This window comes from Megalobrama amblycephala, linkage group LG19, assembly GCF_018812025.1.
Source record: "Megalobrama amblycephala isolate DHTTF-2021 linkage group LG19, ASM1881202v1, whole genome shotgun sequence".
NCBI classification, from domain to species: Eukaryota; Metazoa; Chordata; class Actinopteri; order Cypriniformes; family Xenocyprididae; genus Megalobrama; species Megalobrama amblycephala.
Genome location: NC_063062.1, coordinates 15,767,912 through 15,792,400, shown reverse-complemented (window position 1 = coordinate 15,792,400; position 24,489 = coordinate 15,767,912). Strand labels below are relative to the sequence as shown.

General features: G+C 37.1%; 1 protein-coding gene across 2 annotated transcripts in view; it reads left to right on the top strand.

Annotated features, from left to right (window-relative positions):
* Positions 1–24,489, top strand: part of slco3a1a (solute carrier organic anion transporter family member 3A1a) — an 82,210-nt gene that overhangs the window by 4,373 nt on the left and 53,348 nt on the right. Inside the window, exon 2 of one of the 2 annotated variants that reach the window (XM_048168243.1) lies at positions 912–1,120. Coding sequence is in view for 1 of the 2 variants with exons in the window: in XM_048168242.1 (XP_048024199.1) it covers positions 20,631–20,768 (138 nt within the window). In the remaining variant the exon portion in view is untranslated. Of the gene's footprint in view, positions 1–911; positions 1,121–20,216; positions 20,769–24,489 lie in introns of those variants that run through there. The other variant, XM_048168242.1, reaches the window with a different exon arrangement.

Genomic DNA, 24,489 nt, shown 5'->3' with positions numbered 1-24,489 from the left:
CACATAGACATATAAACAACATTAAAAACTTGATTTTCACCACAGGGAGACTTTAAATCTTAAATTGCTAATCAGTTTTATCTGAGAATATTGTCCATTTTATAGTTCATGTCATTTTATTTGAGAGCATCGGATATAATAAGTGTTGATTAAAAGCAAGTGTGCATTTGAGAAAATGTGGGGCATTACATTTATAACAGACACCAGACTAATGATTCACAGTTGGTGGATTTTGCATGATCGTTCATATCACAAACCCAATACTCCTAAACCTCCACTTATTGCAAACATTTATTCATGAAAAGTAAAGCAGCTGAGTCTGTACGTGTGCTTATGCAAATGAACCTCCTTATGGAATAATCTAAACTCTCTTCCACGTTTGAAAATTCCACTCTTTCCCGATTCAAGCTTATAGCACACTGTGTGAGTAAAGGTGTGGGATTAGACCATTCTTGTGGAAGGCCTGTCTGAAATTTACATTGGATTTGCAATTTCTCCTACAGAAAAACTGTCCAAAAGAGTGACTTTAATTTCTTACAGCTTCTTGTATACATTAAACATTATTATGTTCAATTTATTTAAAATTACACAATCGTTTTGCAACTGTGAAACAAAAATCTGAATGTGAGTGAAACACATCAAGACATACTAAAATAGCCATCAGTAATTGATGATTTTACAGTTTGAATTTATACAATGTGGCTTACAAATTTATACAAAAAAAAAAATGATTATAATTAATGCACATGCTTTTACATATGATTGCATTAGACTAATCAAATAGGTCAACATGCTGGTTAAATCTCCTGCAAGGCTATTACGTGTTTATTACAAGCAGTGGCACACACATATCTTGCTATCAACCCATTAGCACATTTGATTTGATTAAATTTTATTGAATTTCATTTCAGTAACACCCATCATGCTGAGGCAGAGGTCTTTGCTGTACAATGTGTGCAGCCCAGATGTGCTGTTGAATCCCAGAGGAGGCCAATGGAAGAGAGAGGTTGAGACACTTTGATTCACCTTCTTGCATATTCATGGATGGTTTTCAGACACTTCAATTATTCAGCTGGATGGATTTTCTTAAGGAACCGTCCAATGCTGCTCACCTTGAACTGTGAGTGATGGGATTTAATGCCATTTCAGTAGCCAATAGGATAATCTTCAAAGGAATGCGTTTGGCTCTTTCTGCACAAAAGCCACTAAATCGTATTTTTTTCAAACCATTCTGCTATTTTATTACAGTGGGTTTATGTTATGCAGACATATCATGTGGAGAATTATGAGTTAATATCTTTTTGTTATAAAAGTGAAAGTGACATGTGAAGGCCAAGTATGATAACCCCTACTCGGAATTTGTCCCACGAATTTAACAAGTTAGTGCTCACACTTTAGGAGTAGTGAACACATACACACACTGCAAACCATGGACACACACACACAGAGTAGTGGGCAGCCGTTTGCTGTGGCACCCGGGGAGTGATTGGGGTCAGGTGCCTTACTCAATGGGAACTCAGTCATTTCCTGCAACTTTTGGGTTACTAGTCTGACTCTTTAACCATTAGGCCACGACTGCCCCCCCACCCCCCATAAAATTGTCCGCTATAAATAAAATGTATACGCTTAACGCTACACTGAACATTTGCTTCATGTGGTAACATCTAAATTTATTTACAGTATTTAAGTCGAAAATATTATTTAAAATCACTGAATCAAACTATGAAATATTGAAGCAGAAAGGCTAAAGTAGTATTTTCTTGTAAAATGTACTCCAAATGCAGTTAAAGTGTAGCTAAAAACTTTAGGATAGCCCCACCCCAAAATCACACCATTGGTTCAGCCACTTAGGGCTATATAATTTACATATGTTTTAACCACAATAATCGTTTTTGCATACTGAATTTTGTACAGTAACTTCACAATTGTATGACTATTTAACACTCTCAGAAAAAAAAAATGTGCAAAAATTTAATCCTTAGGGGTACAACAGCTTGTCACTGCAAAGCAAAAAATGTCTAAATTTAGTAAACTTGAAATGTGAAGTTATATTAAGTACCAACTTTGATATTTGAGTTATTTCAACAAGTTAAATCTGGGAAGTTGTTCTAACACAAAATTTTAAGTTGTGATAGCTAGATTACATTAGGCAGTAACTTCAAGGGACAACTCATTTACCCCTGTATGCACCTTTTAGGGATAGATACGGGACAAAGTTGTCTGGAAAGGTAAAATTTTTTGTTCATTTATAGAGTGGTGCAGGTATGATGTATTTTTGTAGGCCACCTTTTAGCATCACTGTGGCTTTCTCGACAAAAACCCAGTAGGATTTTTCCATTGGCTTTTGGATTACTGCAGAAAAAAAGGTCTGTGGCCAAACAAAACCTTATGATTTTACACATTTTCTTCATCGTAATAATATTCACCAATGAAAACAATTTGAATTTTGAAGCATAGATACAATTTCCAGGTCAAAAGCTAAGCGTATGCTACTAATAAACACAGTCACATGACTTCAACGTCACCATCACTAAGCTTCTGACAACTCTTTCAGTCTTTCTGTTAAAAAAAAAAAAAAAAAACATTTTCCCAGAAAGTTCGAGTTATAATAATTTGGAAGAGCACGATAATAAACAACTAAGTAACAAAGTTTTCCTGTTTACCTCTTCGGCCCAACAACTTCTATAGTCCCATTTAGCCACTTGTTAGCAACTGCCTTTTACAAGACAAGTAAAAGCTTTTAAAAGTGCCCTAGAACTTATTTTTAAAAGATGTAATATAAGTCTAAGGTGTCCCCTGAATGTGTCTGTGAAGTTTCAGCTCAAAATACCACATAGATTTTTTTTAATTCATTTTTTTAACTGCCTATTTTGGGGCATCATTAACTATGCACCGATAAATAGGTTGCGGCCCCTTTAAATCTCTCGCTCCCCCTCCCCCGGAGCTCGCGCTTGCCTTGAACAGCATAAACACAGTTTACACAGCTAATATAACCCTCTATGCTGCTTGCATACATCGGATCATGTAAGTAGAGTATTTATTTGGATGTATTACATTTGATTCTGAATGAGTTTGAGGCTATGCTGCATGGCTAAAGCTAACATTACACACTGTTGGAGAGATTTATAAAGAATGAAGTTGTGTTTATACATTATACAGACTGCAAGTGTTTAAAAATGAAAATAGCGACGGCTCTCTTGTCTCCGTGAATACAGTAATAAACGATGGTAACTTTAACCACATTTAACAGTACATTAGCAACATGCTAACGAAACATTTAGAAAGACAATTTACAAATATCACGAATAATATAATGTAATCATGGATCATGTCAGTTATTATCGCTCCATCTGCCATTTTTCGCTATTGTTCTTGCTTGCTTACCTAGTCTGATGATTCAGCTGTGCACATCCAGATGTTCTGCCCTTGTCTAATGGCTTGATCAAGGGCTGGCATATGCAAATATTGGGGGCGTACACCCCGGCTGTTACGTAACAGTCGGTGTTATGTTGAGATTCGCCTGTTCTTCAGAGGTCTTTTAAACAAATGAGATTTATATAAGAAGGAGAAAACAATGGAGTTTGAGACTCACTGTATGTCATTTCCATGTACTGAACTCTTGTTATTCAACTATGCCAAGATAAATTCAATATTGAATTCTAGGGCACCTTTAAAAAATGACAAGAGGGTATTAAAGATGTCATAGAATAAAACATAAAAATATTTTCAGCTTTTGTCCACCACAGACCTTATTTCAAGTCAAAAAACCCATTGACTTCAGGACGATGGAATCGGAAGTGCTAAAATGCTAACTTGTTTGTGGGTTTTGGCCTACAAAATTGCGTCATCCCTGTACCATCCCTGAACGTGCGTTTAGCAATCTGTCTCAAATTGGTATTACCACTGTCCTTTGTGAGACACAGCTTTCATTAGACCTCATTAGACATCTGCAGAGGAACCGTTACAAAAGGGAAAGATGAGACCATTGCTTTTTCATATCCCCCTCAGGAAGGAAACGCTTGAGCTACTTTGCTGTAGAGCCACAAGCTGTGCAGTGAGAAGGCAGACTCAAACTCCCCAGCCTTTCACAAACAGCTGCTTGTAGTGCCACTAGATGTGTTTTGGTGGGAAGGGGGTGGAAGCTGCTCCCTGCATTTCTCAATGTGCCAGAAAATGTTATCAGTTTAGCGTTAATGCATGTGTCTCACTTTCCATTACCCATCCCTTTATCACTGTGTGTATATCAACGAGAAGCTGCGGCTGAATTTAAATGAGACATCCTGTTGCTTGCTGCTTATGTCTGTTAGTGGGAATTTTCTGAAAGGGTAATTTGTACTTTTCATCCCTTGTTTGGAAGGGATGAACCTTTTTTTCCTCATGATGGAATCATAACAAAAGGAACAGGAACACTTTAAGTTACAATCTGTTAACATAAGTTAATCAAAAAACTAACTGCACAACAATTTTACAGTATTTATTACTATATCTTAGTGTTTATTTAAACTATTGTTCATGTACAAATTCATATTCATTCAATAATTAACTAATGTTAACTTGAAATGTTTCAATAAAATTTATTGATATACATTACAGTTTAAATGTTTTTTTTTTTTAAAGAAATGAATATTTTTATTCAGCAAAGATGTATAAAATTTTAAATTGTAATAATAATATTACTGTTTTTACTCTTTTTTTATGTAATAAATGTAGCCTGGGAGAGCAGAAAAAGTTTGGTAACGCTTAATTTTACAGTGTCCTTGTTACAAGAAAATTATGCTTAATTACAGTACATTCAGCTAACCCTAAATCAAAGCATAATCCTAACCCTAACAATATAGTAACTAAATGTTGTTAATTAATATTACTCAGTACTTAAATGTAAAATGACACTGTAGCAAGACAAGATATCAGATGAATAAAAATGCTGTAGATAAAACTATTATAGCATGAATATGCAATATCCAGTCGTTTGTCTGGAGACACAAACTGTGGCTTGTGTGATTTCATGCTTTGCTTTTATATGTGAGCTGAATTTGACTCTAGATATTTGGCATATGTGCATGCTTGAGGGAAAAGAAACAAATGAATAATTCATGGCATAAATATGGTAAGTGCTTTCAAATGGTCCCTAAACGCTCACCAAAGCTACTACAATACTCCCCTGCTCCTTCACTTTATACTCGCTCGTATGTACTTTGCATGCTTGATTAATTCACTACAATACTGCTATTATTTTATTATTAAACACTGTAAATTAATACAGACACAAGAGCTTTAAGAAAGTTCTCATATTGGAGGAAAATCTCATTCAGGTTGTTGGAATAGCGAGATCTTTAACTGGACATTCAGAGACTTTTCCCCTTTTGACCTGCCAGTAAAACTTGTGACTGTGTAAACAGGAATTGGCTAGACAGATTCAAATTTATCTTTCTCAGCTCAGATGAATGCACCAATGCATTTAGCGGTATTCATTATCATGTAGAGTGGAATGACTTGATGCTTTTTGTATTTTCTATATTGCTCTCAGAGGACACATTTACCCTATTTAAATTGCAACGTCCCTGACTGTATCCACAGAGAGAACTATTTAACATATATAAATATCTCTAGAATGTCACTGGTTGAATGAGAGCCGAGGCGGTTGCCATGACGAAAGTGTGAGTACATGCCTGGCTTGCATTGTTTTAAAAGACAAATGAAATCAAGGAGTCTTTTCCTTCTTTAGAGCTGCACAGGATATGAGCCAACTGGGTGTGTGCAAAATGCCAAACACAAACTAGCAATTTTCAAAAACAAACTACAGAATTTGTTTTAACTACACTACTTATATCTAAAAAGATATAAGAAACTTTAGTAATAATCCAGTTTATTATAATCTATCTTTTTCTGTGTAGTTAGAAAATACAACAATACCGAACACACACACATACTACGCAATAAAAAAAAAAAAAAAAAAAGCTATTTTTCCCCATTGAAAATAAAACAGGTAGATTAGTGCCATCTGGTGGGTGTAAAAAAAGAAAAACTTGTGTAATGCCATGTTGTAACCACTAGATTCATATATAGTTCTATAGAATTTGGCTTATAAATTCTCTAGTGGTTTTTAGACATAAATGCTTATTTTTATTAAGTTGTGGATTTGGATTTATACTTAGACATTCTCAAAGACTACTTTTTGTCAAGGTTTAGATTTTTTGTTGTTGTTGTTTGAAATGTTGATTTGAAGTGTCAGTTTTTACATTAATTTTATTACAGTCAAATCTGAACACAGAGGAGGACATATTGTTACACATAACATCAAAATACAATAAAAGTGTAACAAAAATGACTTTTCTGCACAGTGGCTGAATTGTAGTTTCTACCATCAAAGATTATCTGAGTTTTCATATTTCCCATTCATTTCCTATGTCTGCCATTTTTGACTGCAAAGGAGCCAAGTGTGCTCCTATATATACCCTGCGTCTCAGTCAGTTCCCTAGGTCATGAATCAGTATATCATGTAAATGAATGTGGCTGATTCCCTGATCAGTGCCCTGACTAGTGAACTAGGGAGCTGATTGAGACGTACCCATTGACTATATTGCCAAAAGTATTGGACACCCCTCCAAATCATTGAATTCAGGTGTTCCAATCACTTCCATGGCCACAGGTGTACAAAATCAAGCACCAAGGCATGCAGACTACTTCTACAAACATTTGTGAGAGAATGGGTCACTCTCAGGAGCTCAGTGAATTCAAGCATGGTATCGTGATAGGTTGCCATCTGTGCAATAAGTCCATTCGTGAAATTTCCTCACTATTAAATATTCCACGGTCAACTGTTAGTGGTTTCATAAAGTGGAAGCAATTGGGAACAACAGCAACTCAGCCACGAAGTGGTAGGCCACGTAAAATCACAGAGCGGGGTCAGCGCATGCTGAGGCGCACAGTGCGCAGAAGTCGCCAACTTTCTGTAGAGTCAGTATCTACAGACCTCCAAACCTTGTGTGGCCTTCAGATTAGCTCAAGAACAGTGCGTAGAGAGCTTCATGGAATGGGTTTCCATGGCTGAACAGCTGCATCCAAGCCTTACATCACCAAGTGCAATGCAAAGCATTGGATGCAGTGGTGTAAAGCACGCCGCCACTGGAGTGACGAATCATGCTTCTCTGTCTGGCAATCCGATGGACGAGTCTGGGTTTGGCGGTTACCAGGAGAACGGTACTTGTAGGGGGGAATTTGGTGTGGGGTTGTTTTTCAGGGGTTGGGCTTGGCCCCTTAGTTCCAGTGAAAGGAACTCTTAATGCTTCAGCATACCAAGACATTTTGGACAATTTCATGCTCCCAACTTTGTGGGAACAGTTTGGGGATGGCCCCTTCCTGTTCCAACATGACTGCACACCAGTACACAAAGCAAGGTCCATAAAGACATGGATGAGCAAGTTTGGTGTGGAGGAACTTGACTGGCCTGCACAGAGTCCTGACCTCAACCCGATAGAACACCTTTGGGATGAATTAGAGTGGAGACTGCGAGCCAGGCCTTCTTTGCAACATCACTGCCTGACCTCACAAATGTGCTTCTAGAAGAAAGGTCAAAAATTCCCATAAACACACTCCTAAACCTTGTGAAAAACCTTCAGAAGAGTTGAGGCTGTTATAGATGCAAAGGGTCGGCCAACTCCATATTAAACCCTACAGATTAAGAATGGGATGTCATTAAAGTTCATGTGCATGTATAGGCAGGCGTCCCAAAACTTTTGTCAATATAGTGTGTATATATTGGACTTTTATTTTTAAGTTTATTATCTCTTCCCATGATTCCCAGTGTTCACATCCTGTGTTTAGTTTTCCCGTTTCTATAGTTAGCCTATAGTGATTGATTACCCTCACCTGTTCCTAGCTAGCCTCTCCTTATCCTTTGTATTATAGGTGCGTTCACGCCATATCGTAATTACTGTAACTACAAGATTCTGGCTCGTAAAAAGCGTTCACGTTCTTGTATAGCTCGTAATTACAGTTTGTAAGCTGGGAGTTTTCTGAAAGCTCACACGTGTACCACCTGACCACTGTATATTCATTTAGGCCTTGATAGTGGTGCCATAGAAATGCATAATTCCCAGTCTGAGGACGTCAACAGCTCCGAATATTGTTGTCATCTCAAAATTCCGGTTTATGCCCAGCATTATGCCCAAGTGTTCCCCTTGTTCAGGGTCTGGTGTGGATGTATGTCTGGTGTGTTTTTGTCAGTTCTGATTTTGCCTGCCTTTCCCTGATTTACTCGTCTACATCTCCCTGTGCATGGATTTCCTCTTGTTTTATTTGCTTACATACAAATCTGGCCAACACTTTTGGTATTTTTTTCCCCTAAGATGCACTGCTTACAACTGTGCCACAGTAAAAGATGTGTCTCCTATCATGACGTGACAGATATTTATGTTTGCCCTTCAGCGCATTCTTGTCTATCCATACTTCCAATGAGTTTGTAATGAATTGAGAGGTGGCACAGCACCCTGTCTCCAAACTGCTGTCACAGTCAGGCCAATGAAAGCACAGTCAGCAGCTTTTCAACTCTAGCTGAATTTATTGGACTTTTCCAGAGCGAGAGCCTCTGAATTGCTAAACATGCTGTTTATTTTCTCTATCGCTATCCATGGTGGTAAACTCACCAGTCTGTGCCAGCAGAAAGAACAGAGGCCCTTTAGCGTATTTTATGTGCTCTTGAAAGAAGGTTATGGCAATTTGTCTGTCCCTTGCTATAAAATCCATCACACCCATAAAGCTGTATCAGTCATGGAGAGGACACCATAAATATGTAGTATCAATCTCTCAGAATAAATTTTAGATATTGTCAGTACAAATAACAGTATGATTTGTCTGAACTGTTGGGTTTTCTGTCCGTTTTAAAGTAATATGTAATACATTTTCATGTCCTCATAATATTTGTAATAGACTGGATACAATTGCTATTTAAAAATTTCATATCTTTTTATCACAATGTCATGATTATATGTCTTTTTTTTCTAAGAGTGAATAACAGCAATAAACATTTACTAGACATCAGTCATTTGGATCTACATACCCTTATGAATTTTTAAGCAGCCTACTGCTTGCACTTTGGCACTTTTCCATTTTTAACTCTTAATTACAGGTAGAAATAAACGGAGTGAGAATTTCAATCATTCTCAATGGCAAAATAACTCCATGTATAAAGTTTAAGACTTCTGTGAGTATAGGCCCTTGTGTGGAGATATTTGATAGCATGTCTGTTTATTTCTAGTTGCCAGCTTTTATAACGCCTGGGTGGGAAGGTTTAATTAAAGGGATTATTTACCCAGTGAAATTTAAAACTGGGGGTTGATCCAACACTCAAAGTTTAGCAATGCTATTAGAGTGCAGAAGCGCCAACGGTGACGGCTCAGCGTTAGTCTTTTTCTACCAGCTTTTCATCTAACTGAAGTTTCATTACCGAAATCTTTTAATCATAAAGTGCAATTTTAGACTGTCAGTGCTCGAAAATCAAAGCACAAATCATGTTCATGAGAAAGTGCCCAGCTAATGATCACTAATCCTGTGTCACTTCTGTGGTCATAATATAGACGTCACATAAATATCTGGATTATTAAAGTCAGTTTGCACAGAGCATTAGAACAGTGGTGTTGGGCTTTAAAGGCTGTCACTTTGAGGACAATTTAGCTGTCAAACGACGCATCAAATGAAGTAAATCGCTCCCTGATATGGATGGTAATTTGTGTGTTGAATTTGCAATGTGCAGAATCTGCAGATTATCTGTCCTGATTTAGGGGGCTATTCTATGGATCGGGTTGAAAATGTATTAAAGGGCACCTATTATGCCCATTTTTACAAGATGTAATTTAAAGCAGGAACTCAGTAAGATTTGTGAAGCTCCCCCTACAGGTTCCTTCAGTGAATCACACTGTTGTAAATACTTCAAGCACAGCTCTGGACTACAACGACTATAACGCTCACCAGCGCAGTAGTTTTGCAAATACAGTACAAGAAATCTTGATGGAGGCGGGTAATTTTCAAAATTGTCTTATAAAGTCATAATATATACATTGTTTTTGAATTAGCGTAAAGCATTTTGTCACTTTCGCGTGAACGTGAACATGAGGCGAGATTGTGTCGGGTCGGCGCAGCTCAACTTGCAAGTGCTGTTTTCTGGCATAGACGTGCCAGAGGGGGTTAGTGCATGCCTCAAACACACCACTACAAGTCAATTAACCATCGTAAGGACTTAGAAAACTATTTATGAAGGTAAAAAAGTTACTTAGTTCTGCTTTAAGTCTGTGGACATGTCTGTGGAAGTCTTAGAATGTGTCTGTGAAGTTTCAGCTTAAAATGGCCTACCTCACAGATAATTTATAAATCCATGTCAGTCAAGAACAGGCTGTTTTTGTGTATGTGCCTTTAAATGCAAATGAGCTGCTGTGCCCCGCCCCCTCTCTACGATCACAGTTCCTGCCTCAATCGGATTCTCTGCCAAATATTAACAACAAGACTTCTGCTTGGTTTTGATTATTATCTATATTGCATAGCATAGTTATAGCATAGTTCTTCTTTCATCATTGTTTATTATTTCCACGTGTTTTAAAGCTATATCAGTTAAACTTCTAATGGATCTTTTTTTGAGCGCACTTATCTAAAGCGCATGAGTAACTTCTTTCACATTTTTTGTTTTGTTTAAACTGTCAAATACACACAAGGTTCTGTAAAAAACACACACAGTTCACATAAACACAGTCAGTTATGTGTGTGAACGTAAAGCACAGGCAATGTTACAGAAATCGTATGTGAATATTAGATCTGTGGTGCATTCCCTTCAAAAATAAAACTAATTCATTGCTTTCAGTGACTTAGATGTCAGTAAATGAAGACTGTTATGTTCACTCTTACATCCAACAACAAAACATCTCAATTACTTACAAGACATTGTTGTTGCTACAGCTGCTCCAGCGCAGAGAAAATGGCAGACAGTCTACAGCTTGCTGAGGGCGGAAACTACAGGACTGTCAGTCAGCGGTCGTGGACGGGGCCTGAGCAGTGTGATGTCACATTGCTCAGGGAATCAAAACGGCTTGTCTAATGAGACTGCTTTGGTTTAATGGGGATTTTAAAAAAGGAGTGGGTGGATTTTTATCATTGGAGGGTGGTTGTGTTCACACACTGCCAACACACATTTATATCTAAACACCTTGTAAAAGTGGATTTTGCATAATAGGTGCCCTGTGATTTTATTACTTATTTTTTAAGATATTGTTTACATGACAGATTTGCCATGTTAATAGAGTGTAACAGTTGGGTTTGTGAAGTAAAAACTCAGTCATTCACTCCTTAAGGAAATTGATTTTGAATTAAAACTTTTAAAGACAGCCCTGCTGTGAGCTACGAGGTTGTTAATTGATGATATTTGCTTCTGTTGAACCCACATTATTTCAACTTATTTTGAAATAATCATGTTGAACGGCATAAATTGTGGTGAAAAACTACATTACCCATGATGCTGTACAGAAACTTCCACCAATCAGAGAGTTGAAAAAAGCTAGCTCCGCCTATCGAGTGATCGAGTTGATCTTCCGATGCTCTCAAAATACTTAAAGGGTTAGTTTACCCAAAAATGAAAATGTCATTATGACTCACCCTCATGTCGTTCCAAACCTGTAAAACCTCCGTTCATCTTCGGAACACAGTTTAAGATATTTTAGATTTAGTCCGAGAGCTTTCTGTCCCTCCATTGAAAATGTATGTACGGTATACTGTCCATGTCGTGAACGCGAATTGACAACAGACCCGGAAGAGAATACAATGCTGAATAAAGTCGTAGTTTTTGTTATTTTTGGACCAAAATGTATTTTCGATGCTTCAAAATGTAGCGGATGTCCTAATCGCTAAAAACAACCACGGCGGCGTAAAAGTGCATTAGCAACGCCGACAGATGAAAGGATTCAATGGAATCAGTTCAATGGAATCAGTTCAATGGAATCAATTCAATGGAATTAATTCAATGGAAAGGATTCCGGAATAGAAGACAATGCTGAATAAAGTCGTAGTTTTTGTTATTTTTTGGACCAAAATGTATTTTCGATGCTTCAACAAATTCTAACTGACCCTCTGATGTCACATGGACTACCTTGATGATGTTTTTATTACCTTTCTGGACATGGACAGTATACCGTACATACATTTTCAATGGAGGGACAGAAAGCTATCAGACTAAATCTAAAATATCTTAAACTGTGTTCCGAAGATGAACGGAGGTCTTACGGGTTTGGAACGACACGAGGGTGAGTCATTAATGACATAATTTTCATTTTTGGGTGAACTAACCCTTTAAATATTTGTATATATGAGCATATTTTAAAATAAACCTAAAATAAATAGTTTTTACATATATAATCAACATTGTAAAAGAGTAGTTTTATATTTCTTCATCGTTTTTTAATTTGATTATACTGTTCACAATGCTTCATGGGATTGTAGTTCCTTCCCTCACTGATTCACAGCCCTAACTGAAATATGTGGCATTTGTTCTTTCTGGTGGTTGTTTGTGTTTGTTTCCAGTGGGAATGTCTGCCAGAAATAAAGCTCCTTCCTTTCAACTGTCGCAGCGAAATGAATAACTTGAACAAACCAGAAAAGGGATTTAAAACTAACACCAAATGTCAAATAACTTCAGTTGCAGATTTCATAGAAATAGGAGATTGAGAGGATTATGGGAAAATACTGCTCTTTGACATGTCTATCTGTTGCTGCACGTCAGCTTGAATGACTAATGTTTGCACTGTTTGTGTTTCTGCGGCTTTTCCCTCTCTCACTTGCAGATGAGTTCACAAATGACTGAATAGCTTTATTAAAACTTAGACAATGGTTAAACTTGTCCGGCCCGTCTTGTAGCATAGAACTGCACCTGAAGAAGATTCTTTGTCACTTCTTCAACACCTTTCAGTTTTGTCTTGCCTGCTTTTGTAAGTAAGAGAATCAATAGGCTCTCTTTAAAGCTTGTTTTGCTTGCTTGCACCAGTGTGTGGCTTTATTGTTTTTCCCAGAAGTAAAGGTGCAGATTCGGTTCAGAGTCAACAATTATGCATGGTAGGAGCTTCCAGGAAAGCAGTTAAAAAGCAGTTTGTTCCAGTTTATTGAACTCCTGAATACTTACTACATAACACCTACAGAACTCCCGATGTCATTTTGGATTGTTAAAGTTTAACGTCATTCTTTCTTTCTGAGAGCATGAGACAGTATAACCCATGTTGTGATTTGTCCATCACTCCACAAGTGGAAGGCTCTATATTTGAAACCCTCTCACTGCAGTGCCACTGAAGTTTTAAAGCACATGCTGGCCGCTCTATTGATACCGGGGTAAAAATAGATGGTAGAGGTCTCGGTGTGTGTGTGTGTGTGTGTTGAACACAGAACAGATACTGATGCTCTATTAATAGCTAGGACAGTAAAACTGAAAAAAAGAACGTTGCCTGACATTTTCTCAGTCAACATCTGCTAAGCCTTTAAATGCCAGTGTGATATCTTTATAATCAGGATGTTTCCCAAGGGTGCTGTTGCTTTTTGGCAGAGGTATTATCATGTCTGTTTGAGAGTATAAAAGGCTAGACCCTGAGGTTATTAGCCACCTTCTTGTGCGTTTTCTTTGTATGTTACAGTACCGTATGTTTAAAATATTCCTCTCATGAGAAGAATGAATGCTGTGTGTGTGTCTTTATGTTTATGCAGATTTACCTGTTGGTTTTTCTTCCAACTCTCAGACACCTGAGGAGAATGGCATAAATATTAATGTATGAAAGGCAGAAGCTGATCAGCGTCATATACTTGATGTCATTCAGTAATAATTGTGAATAATTCTCATATTTATGTGCACAGAAATAGTTCTCATGATCCGATCAACCAAAACACATCTTAATACCAGGTGTAAATAGGGCCTCAGAGCAATGTCTTCACATAAAGCAAATTGCACCATTCGCAAAACACAGTGAACAGTTTTGCTCTGTTTCAAGAAACAATACTTGTTTCAAGGCCACCACTTGCATGCAATCTTTTACACATGGTTTCGTTTAGTTCTAAATTTTAGGGCAAACTACATTTCACTTTGAACTACGTGGAAATGTACTTAGATTTTGGCTTCCATTCATGGTCAGTGGAATCTGTAGGGATCCTGCAGCAAGGTATCTACTAAATGCTGGCATCTGGACACATCACATATGTTCTGTCTCCAGGTGAAACTCCAGCCCGCTGGTGTGAGTAATTATGTTGCGCCACAGGCCAGATTCCTCTGCACCTGACTGATAGGTTCAAGTACAGCACTGAAATATCACCTCCAGGAGCACAATGTGGAAAATTCCAAACCATGCAGTTTCCCAACATTTTTTGTCTTATATATATATATATATATATATATATATATATATATATATACAGTCTACTCCCACCAGCCCATGAGTAAAGCTCAAATGAGGCACAATGACACCAAACTATCAATTTGTTCCTTTTATAATTCGTTTCCATTTGTACCAAAACAGTGTTATTGCTGCATCTATTTGAAAACTACAGTGCCACTTTTCATTATGAAGCAATAGACAGGCCATTTAATTAAATGTAAATTGATTTTAGCTGTGGGAGCCTGTGTTTCATTTGTGCTCACCAATAAAATATAGGGCCACTGGTTGTTGTCATAATATCATGCAGTTTATGCACCATAAAGCACATTAGTGTAATGAGCAAGCCTTCGTTGTGCACAGAGAAGTCATTATAGTCGATAGAGCCTGCTGACTGCCTTCCCCATAATGTGAGCTGTTACTGAAGTGCCTAGATATGTGCATCTGGAGAACACTAATGCTTCTGGAAACACGTTGCATTTCTTCTGAATTGGTTTCATATCCCTCAACTGCCAACCTGTAAGATATTAAGATATGATAAAGTCTACAGATGTTTCAATTTAAATGATACGATTCTATAAATATAAAACTTTGCTGTTAAATACTTTACTTAATTTAAAAAATTGCTGTTCAGTAATTAATATTGAATTGGTTATTTCTGAAAAGGAAAAAAAAAAATCTGTAAAAATACAATAGGCTATATTATGATTATATGTGCACACATACAGTACAAAAGAGTTCCATGAGAACAGAACCCATAACGGAAACATGTCCAGTATTTGTATGTCTTTGTTTGTATAAAGGGAGTTTCCATGGATTGCAGAGTGGAAATAACTTCAGGAGAGCAAGGAGTGTCTGTATCTGTTGTTTTGGTGACTTGGCGGTCATCATTTTATACATATAGTAACAGATGCATATTTGCCTTTGATGCCAAATAATAGTGTCTTTTGATATACAGTGCATTCTTTTATGTAATGTAATTATGTAAACACACCTTTAGCTTCTTTAATTCCTTAGAAGACATCAGTTTCAAATCATTTTTGTACTCAGTGCTGGGCTGATTTGGACATTGTGCATTTAGTGAGATGTAGTCATGATTGGTAAGTTAACTAATAAACACTGATCAGGCATAATATTATGTGTGCTGTGGTATCTGGCACCAAGATGTTAGCAGCAGATTCTTTAAGTCCTGTAAGTTGCGAGGTGGAGCCTCCATGGATCGAACTTGTTTGTTCAGCACATCCCACAGATGCTCGATTGGATTGAGATCTGGGGAATTTGGAGGCCAAGTCAACACCTCAAACTTGTTGTTGTGCTCCTCAAACCATTCCTAAACCATTTTTTCTGTTGCGGCAGGGCGCATTATCCTGCTGAAAGAGGACTCAGACACCAGGGAATACCGTTTCCATGAAAGGGTGTTCATGGTCTGCAACAATGCTTAGGTAGGTGGTACATGTCAAAGTAACATCCACATGGATGGCAGGACCCAAGGTTTCCCAGCAGAACATTGCCCAAAGCATCACACTGCCTCCGTTGGCCTGCCCTCTTTGCATAGTTCATCCTGGTGCCATGTGTTCCCCAGTAAGCAACGCACACGGACCCGGCCATCCACGTGATGTAAAAGAAAATGTGATTCATCAGACCAGGCCACCTTCTTCCACTGCTCCGTGGTCCAGATCTGATGCTCACGTGCCCACTGTTGGTGCTTTCGGCGGTGGACAGGGGTCAGCATGGGCACCCTGACTGGTCTGCGGCTATGCAGCCCCATACGCAACAACCTGTGTATTCTGACACCTTTCTATCAGAACCAGCATTAACTTCTTGAGCAATTTGAGCTACAGTAGCTCGTCTGTTGGATTGGACCACACGGGCCAGCCTTCGCTCCCCACGTGCATCAATGAGCCTTGGCCACCCATGACCCTGTCGCCGGTTCACCACTGTTCCTTCCTTGGATCACTTTTGATAGATACTGACCACTGCAGACCGGGACCTGTTTTGGAGATGCTCTGACTTTTAGCCATCACAATTCAGTCCTTGTCAAACTCGCTCAAATTCTTACGCTTGCCCATTTTTCCTGCTTCTAACACATCAACTTTGAGGACAAAATGTTCACTTGCTGCCTAATATATTCCACCCACTAACAGGTGCCGTGATGAAGAGATAATTAGTGTTATTCACTTCACCTGTCAGTGCTCATAATGTTATGCCTGATTGATGTGTATTTTGATGTTTGCATCACATAACCAGCTCTAAATGTATAACTTTTCTAGCATAGTAAACTTGCTCAATAGCTCACCAATAGACCACTCAGGTATGAACCCCGTAAAACTCGAGCCACGATTAAGGAACTCAGATTGTATAAGCAAGATAAAATGGCATGGTTGCTTATGCAAATTCATTTTTATCTCACAATTGCTTTCGTTAACACAAAATAATTTTATGTATGTGGTACATTATTTCCAAATCAGATAAGAAAATTAAACTTTTAACCTTTTTTGACTCACTTCAAATTGGCTGCCATACAACAACCAATGTACTAAAACATCGCCAGATTCACGTTCATGTGTTTCGAATGAAACTAAACAAGATTTTAGCACCACTCACTAGACATTTCACTTTGAAAGTGTGCGACTGTGCAAAAAGCAACGTAATGTCGTTTTACAGAAATGTCGCCATGCATGCTCTTCCAATTAGCCTTGGTTGCAGTTGTGCCTTTTTAGTTGATAACACGCTAAATCTCACTTTTCAGGCTGATCCAGCTAATGTACATAAGCATTCAACACTATACAAACAGACAATGACTTTATGAAAAAAGGCGGTAAGCTAATTTTCAGCTGCCTTATTGAGCATTACAATTTCTCCCAGTCATTTTTATGAGTGGTCCATATAAAAAACATATAGGCTAATTCTTGATGGCATCATTAGCAATGTAATTTCTACGATAATTCGCTACAAAAATTAAAGCAGTATTTTATTTTTATGTTGTTGTTTTTTTGCCCCATTGTTTCTCAAATCCACATGAAAAATGCATGGGCCATATGGAACGTTGTCAGAGGGGTTGTTTATACTGTAAAGATGTTTTTCCGCCCCTAGCAAGTCACTTTAATGCATGTTTTGCATCTACTAATGGATGCTAACATGTCAAGTCTCTGCCCGAAACAGTGATTTAGATTTTTTCCATGATGCACTAGACTAGTACATGAAAGAACTGCATGGTGAGTCTTTGCATATCTTATGCATTTAGGTAAAAGCATGTTTTTTGGGATCATATTCATTTTCAAGCAGTATTTTGATGCTTTTTTGTCCTATTTGGGTTGAAAAGTGGTTTAATAGCTTGAGTAAACTGTATCCTTTTCAACAATTTCAATTAACAAAAATGTTTTTAATAGTTTTGGTTTTAGTTAAAGATGCAAGCTGTGGTTGCCAGAATAATTTTGTATAGAAATACAGAAAAACTGTAAACACATTTACAGAACAAACTGTAAATTTTACAGTATAAAACTGTAATTTAAGAAAATTTGAATGTAAACCACTAAACTCAACAATGCACACTACTACTAAAATCTGTTTTGTACCTTTAACATATACTGACAACCACCATAATAATGCACAAGGACTTTTTTACTTTTTTACTTGTCTTTTTTACTTATAAAAATCGTAAAATTTACAGCATTTTACTGTGAAAATTGCATGAATGTCTGGTTAGAGCTTTTACAGTTTTTCCCTGTATATAATACGGGAACTTACTGTTAACCTATTTACAATTTTTTTCTGTAGCATTTTACCATATTTTACCGTTAAAAACACATTCATTTTTTACAGTGTAATAACTGTGCTTAATGTACAGTTAGATTATGTCAAGCCAACATTCAACCAAGTGTTAACTCAACTATTTACCATTGATTCTATCTAAACAAGACATCCATGCATGTTAAATAATAAGAAAAGTTGAGCAAAGAAAACAGGTCTTCGTGACTTAACAGCAGCTGCAGCACGTTTGCCATGGTAACCAAACCCAGCAGTGTGCCATCAGGCCTGTGTGAGTGTGGCGAGCATCAGCCTCTGCTGTGGCACTGAGTCAGAATTTCACACTCTTCCTCCTCAAAACTCTGACCAGAACAGTGTGTTCGTACTGTGACCACAGCTGCCTTTCTGCCATTCAAAGTCATGAAACTACCAGCTGGATCTCAGAGACAATTTGTGAGGCATATCTGCTGCAGTAATATAATATGAAATGATCAAACTCGCCAATGATTCATCAAAAACAAAAAGCTTGTCTCTCAAAACTTCTGTTGCTGTTGAGTAATGAAGCTGTTAAACATGTCATGTTGACTTGGAATGAAATAGCCTAAAATATTTTTGATGAATCATCTGCATTTCCTGTTTGATAATAATTCAGGAAAAAAGTTAAAATGTTGAAAACCCATAAGGGCAGTACTGTATGTGAACTGGTTACCTGATTTTATACTGTATTACTATGGTTCTATTGAGAACTTAAAAAGATATGCCTAGTTTAAAAGAAGGGTTTTCAATCTTTTAGATACCACGTACCCCAAATTATGATCATCCTCATGTGAGGGAGCCAAATTCTATAATTTAAAATACAGTTACTGTCATGTTCGGATTTCCCGCGAAAACCCACATTCAGATTAAAAAACATTATTACAAGCTTACTGTTGTGAATCGGGCTAAGGTAAGGAATTAGTTTTGATAACTGGCTGGTTATATACTTTCTCAAAAGTTGATATTGAAATTGATGTTAGGACAGCAGCTTTAAAGAAAGAAATATTTATTTATTTAACGTCATGTACATATGTATGGGTTTTCTACAGGATTTTCAAAAATGTTTCACTAATGTTGAATGCTTTTATATGGAGCCCCGCACATGATATGCAAGAAAAAAAATTTAATTGTGCGCACAATTTGCTAATTCGTTCACTCAATTTACTAAATCATTCGCACAATTTGCTAATTCGTTCCCTCAATTTACTATATCGTGCGCACAATTTGCTAATTCATTCCCTCGATTTACTAAATCGTGCGCACAATTTACTAATTCGTTTCCTATATTTACCAAATAGTGCGCACAATTTACTAATTCGTTCCCTCGATTTACTAAATCGTGTGCACAATTTACTAATTCGTTCCCTTGATTTACTAAATCGTGCGCTCAATTTACTAATTCGTTCCCTTGATTTACTAAATCGTGCGCACAATTTACTAATTTGTTCCCTCGATTTACCAAATCGTGCGTGCAATTTACTAATTCGTTCCCTCGATTTACTAAATAATGCGCACAATTTACTGATTTGTTCCCTCGATTTACTAAATCGTGCACACAATTTACCAATTCGTTCCCTTGATTTACCAAATCATGCGCACAATTTACTAATTTGTTCCCTCGATTTACCAAATCGTGCACACAATGTTCTAATTCGTTCCCTCGATTTACTAAATCGTGAGCACGTTTTAGTAAATCGAGCGAACAAATTAGTAAATCGTGCACACGATTTCGCTATTTTTCCCCATGCATGTCATGTCCGTGATCCGTACTTTCGCGCTCGCAAACTTAAATCGCTTTTATGTGTCACGTGATATAATATAATCCTAGTTACACTTACAGACATTTATCACTTTATGATGTAGTCTACACATCAAAAATATATCATAAAAGTCTTTAGTTGTGTTTACATATTTAAGATAAAGAGTGTTGAAACGAACAGAACGCACCCAGAAAATTACTGACAGAATTATCTGCCATTCAATGTGCCTTTATTTTGAATATACGAGTCAGTAAAGCATTCAGCTTATGGTATCAGCAGCACAGCGCCTCTACCGAGGCATGTCTCTTTACTGTACAAGACAGCCGTCCGGTAGAAACGCTCACATATCAGTCATGACCGAGGCGGAGAATCAAGCCTGCGGACTAGAGCGATGGTGACGGAATATTACGAGCAAACACTAACACGACGGGTGCTCGGACAGTCTCAGAGGGAAAGAAAGATGCTTGGAGTAAAAAACAGCGACGTTTTACCCTCTGTTTCCGCGATAGAGAGCATAGGAGGAGAGTTTAGTTCGTCTTCATTCATCGGCGGAGTTTCAATGAAAAGTCTGTCACACGGCACAGAGTCTGACTGTAAACAACAGTTATAGTGTTACAGATATATCAAGACACGCTTGACTTAGCGTTTATTCTCCTTTTACAATAGTTTATAGCTGCGTTTCTGAGCTGTCGGATTGTTCAGGATGCAGGTGAAAAAGCAGAGGGGCTCCGAGGACCCTCAGCGGGATGATAAGAAGCCCTCATGTTTCTCAAATATTAAGATATTTTTAGTGGCGGAATGTGCTCTGATGTTGGCACAGGGCACAGTTGGGGCATACTTGGTAAGTAAAACGATGCTTTTCATTTGGCTTTGGATTAGTTTTACACGTCAGGCTCTGGAAATGACTGTTCTTATTGAACTTACTGAAGTTATTTGGCTTAAAGTTAGGCTCATTTGGTTTGCACTAATCTTCAGACCTTCTTGTTCTTGAGTGCAACTTAGTGCATGGCATGAAACGTGACACGGATGTGACATAGTGTTCATGTAATAAAGCATAGCTGCCTCAGTCATAAGCTCGTCAGGTTCTGAGAAATAAGTTGCCTGGCAAGCTGTGTGTTAGTATGACAGATAACCGTATGAGTCATTTTAAATCTCCCGTCAGTATAAAACAACTTTAAGCAATATCACACGAGCAAAAAGTACTGTTGGAAGTGGACTGCTGTAATTCTGCGGCAGGTGATCACAGACCTGCTGATATAATACGATTGCGAGTGTGATATTATTAACAGTTCTATGAAAAAGTAATTAATATAGAATAACTTATGTTTCAGACAACTGATAGTTTGGATATGGAATGAAAATAGTTCCCAAAAGAAGCAACAGCATCAAGCTTTTTGTGTGACCAAGACTGTACTGAGTTTAGCCGGGTTGGAACAGCGTACGGTTAGAGTAAATTAGTGGAACGGAGCGACAGACAATTTCCCTTCGAGGGTTAAAGCGTTCTGTTAAGCGTTGCTGTAGATCCACTCCTGGTTTTACATATATCGCACTAGCTAGTTCACTATAGAGAGCCGCTCCAGAGATTGAGTTAAAAAAAGACGCTTCGATTGTCAAAAACCGCTCCTTTTATTGTGAATGTAGACAATACAGTGCAGCAGATTATTGCTTAACAACATTACTACATAAAAAGAAAGCTTTTATTAAATAGTTATTTTATTAAGTGGCATACTTTATCTCAAAAATACAGTCCCTGACAAAACCAGTGCTATATGAAGCAAAAATAATGATGGATGCTTATTACAGAATCCAGGACATGAACAATCTGTTTTAAGAGATATTTTTGATGATAACCTCTTTAATATTTACAGGAACAGAGAAAGTCTTTATCTTGTCATTATTTATTTATTTTATTAAATGCCAACTCAATTATGTGAACCTGGGCCACAAAAAATAAGGGTCAGTTTTTTAAAAAATTGATGTATACATCACATAAAAGCTGAATAAATAAGCTTTCCATTGATGTATGGTTAAGGATAATATTTGGTCGAGATACAACTATTTGAAGATCTAGAATCTGAGGGTGCAAAAAAAAATCTAAATATTGAGAAAATCGCCTTTAAAGTTGTCCAAATGAAGTTGTCCATTGCATATCCACTCACAAAAATAAATTTATGATATATTTATGGTAGGAAATTTACAAAATATCTTCATGGAACATGATCTTTACTTAATATCCTAATGATTTTCGACATAAAAGAAAAAATTATAATTTTGGCCCATATACATATTCAATGTATTGTTGGCTATTACTACAAATATACCCGTGCGTCTTATGACTGGTTTTGTGGTCCAGGGTCACATATATCCCTGACAAAACAAGTGTTACTACGCAGCAAGAGAATGTCAAAGTGTTTATCTGTCAATATTTTGGCGATCATTCAAGATTTGTTTACTTTTTCTATTTTGACTCGACATATAAATGTTAAACACAACAGTGCTGCTTAAGTTGCCTCTGCATTTTTGAATAGTTTCCGATATCTAAAAGAAAATTCTCACATTTCTAGCTGTCAATGAGCTGGATAGCTCACTTTATAGCATTTTTGATAAGGATGAGATTTGTCCAGCCATGTCCTCCATACCCATGGGACGTCTCTGATATCTGTGCAAGTTCAGACCATATTTGGAAAGGAAACAATCATTTGCTTTGTGCCAGAAAGCCACAATACATCATGGGAACAGTCTCAAAGGGGTACACTTGTTGTGGACTGGATTTGTTCCCAGCTTATGGAAATTGTGATGTTTAGAAACCATTTAAAAATGGTTTGTGGGACTGGAAGATGTAGAGATTGCCCAGATTTATTTTGACAGATAGATAGGGCATTAAACTAAACTTATCCTCCCTGGGGGTTTTACATAGACAAACCAGCCATCAAATCGCTTCAAAATATTTCCAAATACGTCTTATTGAAGCAAACATTTGTGTGAAACAGTAGACGTTTGTATACTCAGAGTGCTTGTTTAACGTCTAGGTCATTAGGTTATTTATACATAGAATGCAAGAGATGAATGAAAATGTTTTCTTCAAATCCACTTTTATTTGTTCAAGGTTTAAAATATAATACACGATTATTATCAGCATGCAGGTCATGTAGTGGCATTTGAAATTTTCCATGTAATACTGAACAGATTAATTTAGATTATTTCAGAAGCAACTATAATTCTTGTCCATTTTGAGATGCAGTCTCCACCCTCTGTCATAGACTGACTCAGTGGCTCATTCCTGGACATTGTGTCAGTTTCCTAAGTTAGCCCCAGCCCGAGCTTGACTTCATAGGCAGTCTGGACTTCCCCCATGTGCTAAGAGAGCCAGTGTCTTTTTTAATCTCCTGAAAGCTCTCACAACTTGTGTAAATCTTTCAATATGCATATATGAAAGTACTCTGACTGTAATGCAAAAATGCTGGGACAGTATTTGCAAATGTCTCTTGGCAGGCATGCCACGTGACATATCCAAACAAATATCTTGTTCATCTAACCTCATCTCATTTACTTTGTGCTTGCTCAGTTTGCTTGTACTTGATACAGTACTCAGCAGAAACATGTAGACGCATGTGTGACATGTATGACCGCCATATTTCCGCCTGTGAGATTAGCTGTTTCAATAGGATAAAAGCAAATACGTGATGTTAGGCACAGCTTTAAATGCAGCAGTCACGAAAGGTTTTGATGATGTAAAACAAAATGGTGCATTGTAAATTACATGTAGTCTTTCATAGTTCATAGTTAATCATGGTTAATATTCTTCTGTTAGGAATTAAGAGAACCATTAAAGTCTGCATGAAATAAATTTAATTTTATTTTATTTTCTAAATCCGTGTTATATATCTTATCGTGAACAATTCATCTGTGCATGTGTTTCATTTTTACATTTGTCTCACCTCATAATGTTTAATCATAACTGGACTTTAGACAGACTTCGCTAGAGTTGGGTATCGTTTGAATATAAGCAAATTCTGATTCTGCTTATCAATTCAGATTCTTATCAATTCCCAGTTTCCGATATGGTAAAAAAAAAGTCAAACATTTAGATATCAAACACATTTATTCTGTCTTTTTGCAGAACATTCTGTTGCAGCTGAATACCATGAACAAAAAATCAGCAGCCTAAAGAACAACTAACTAGACTAATAAAAACTAGATTAACTAATATAAATTTCAAACATTATCAAAGACAAGTATACAGTTAGCAATACAATAAGAACAGATAAGCAATTTAGCAATAGCACAAATAAATACAACTGAACAAATGTAAAATAACACTTAATAATTATCTTTTTATAAATAACAAATAGATTAATCCTTATTAAAGTTATTCAGCCAAGATCAGTGAGTGATTTTCTTTTTCTTTTTTTCTATGATTAGCAGTAATACACAGACATCAGCAGGTTTATTAGCTTGCTGTCTCTTTAAAACCGAATGCACAGATCCAATATACTGTTACACATACGTTTTCTTTCTCAACTGTTTACGTTCACTTAAGACATAAGCGACTGTGTTTACAA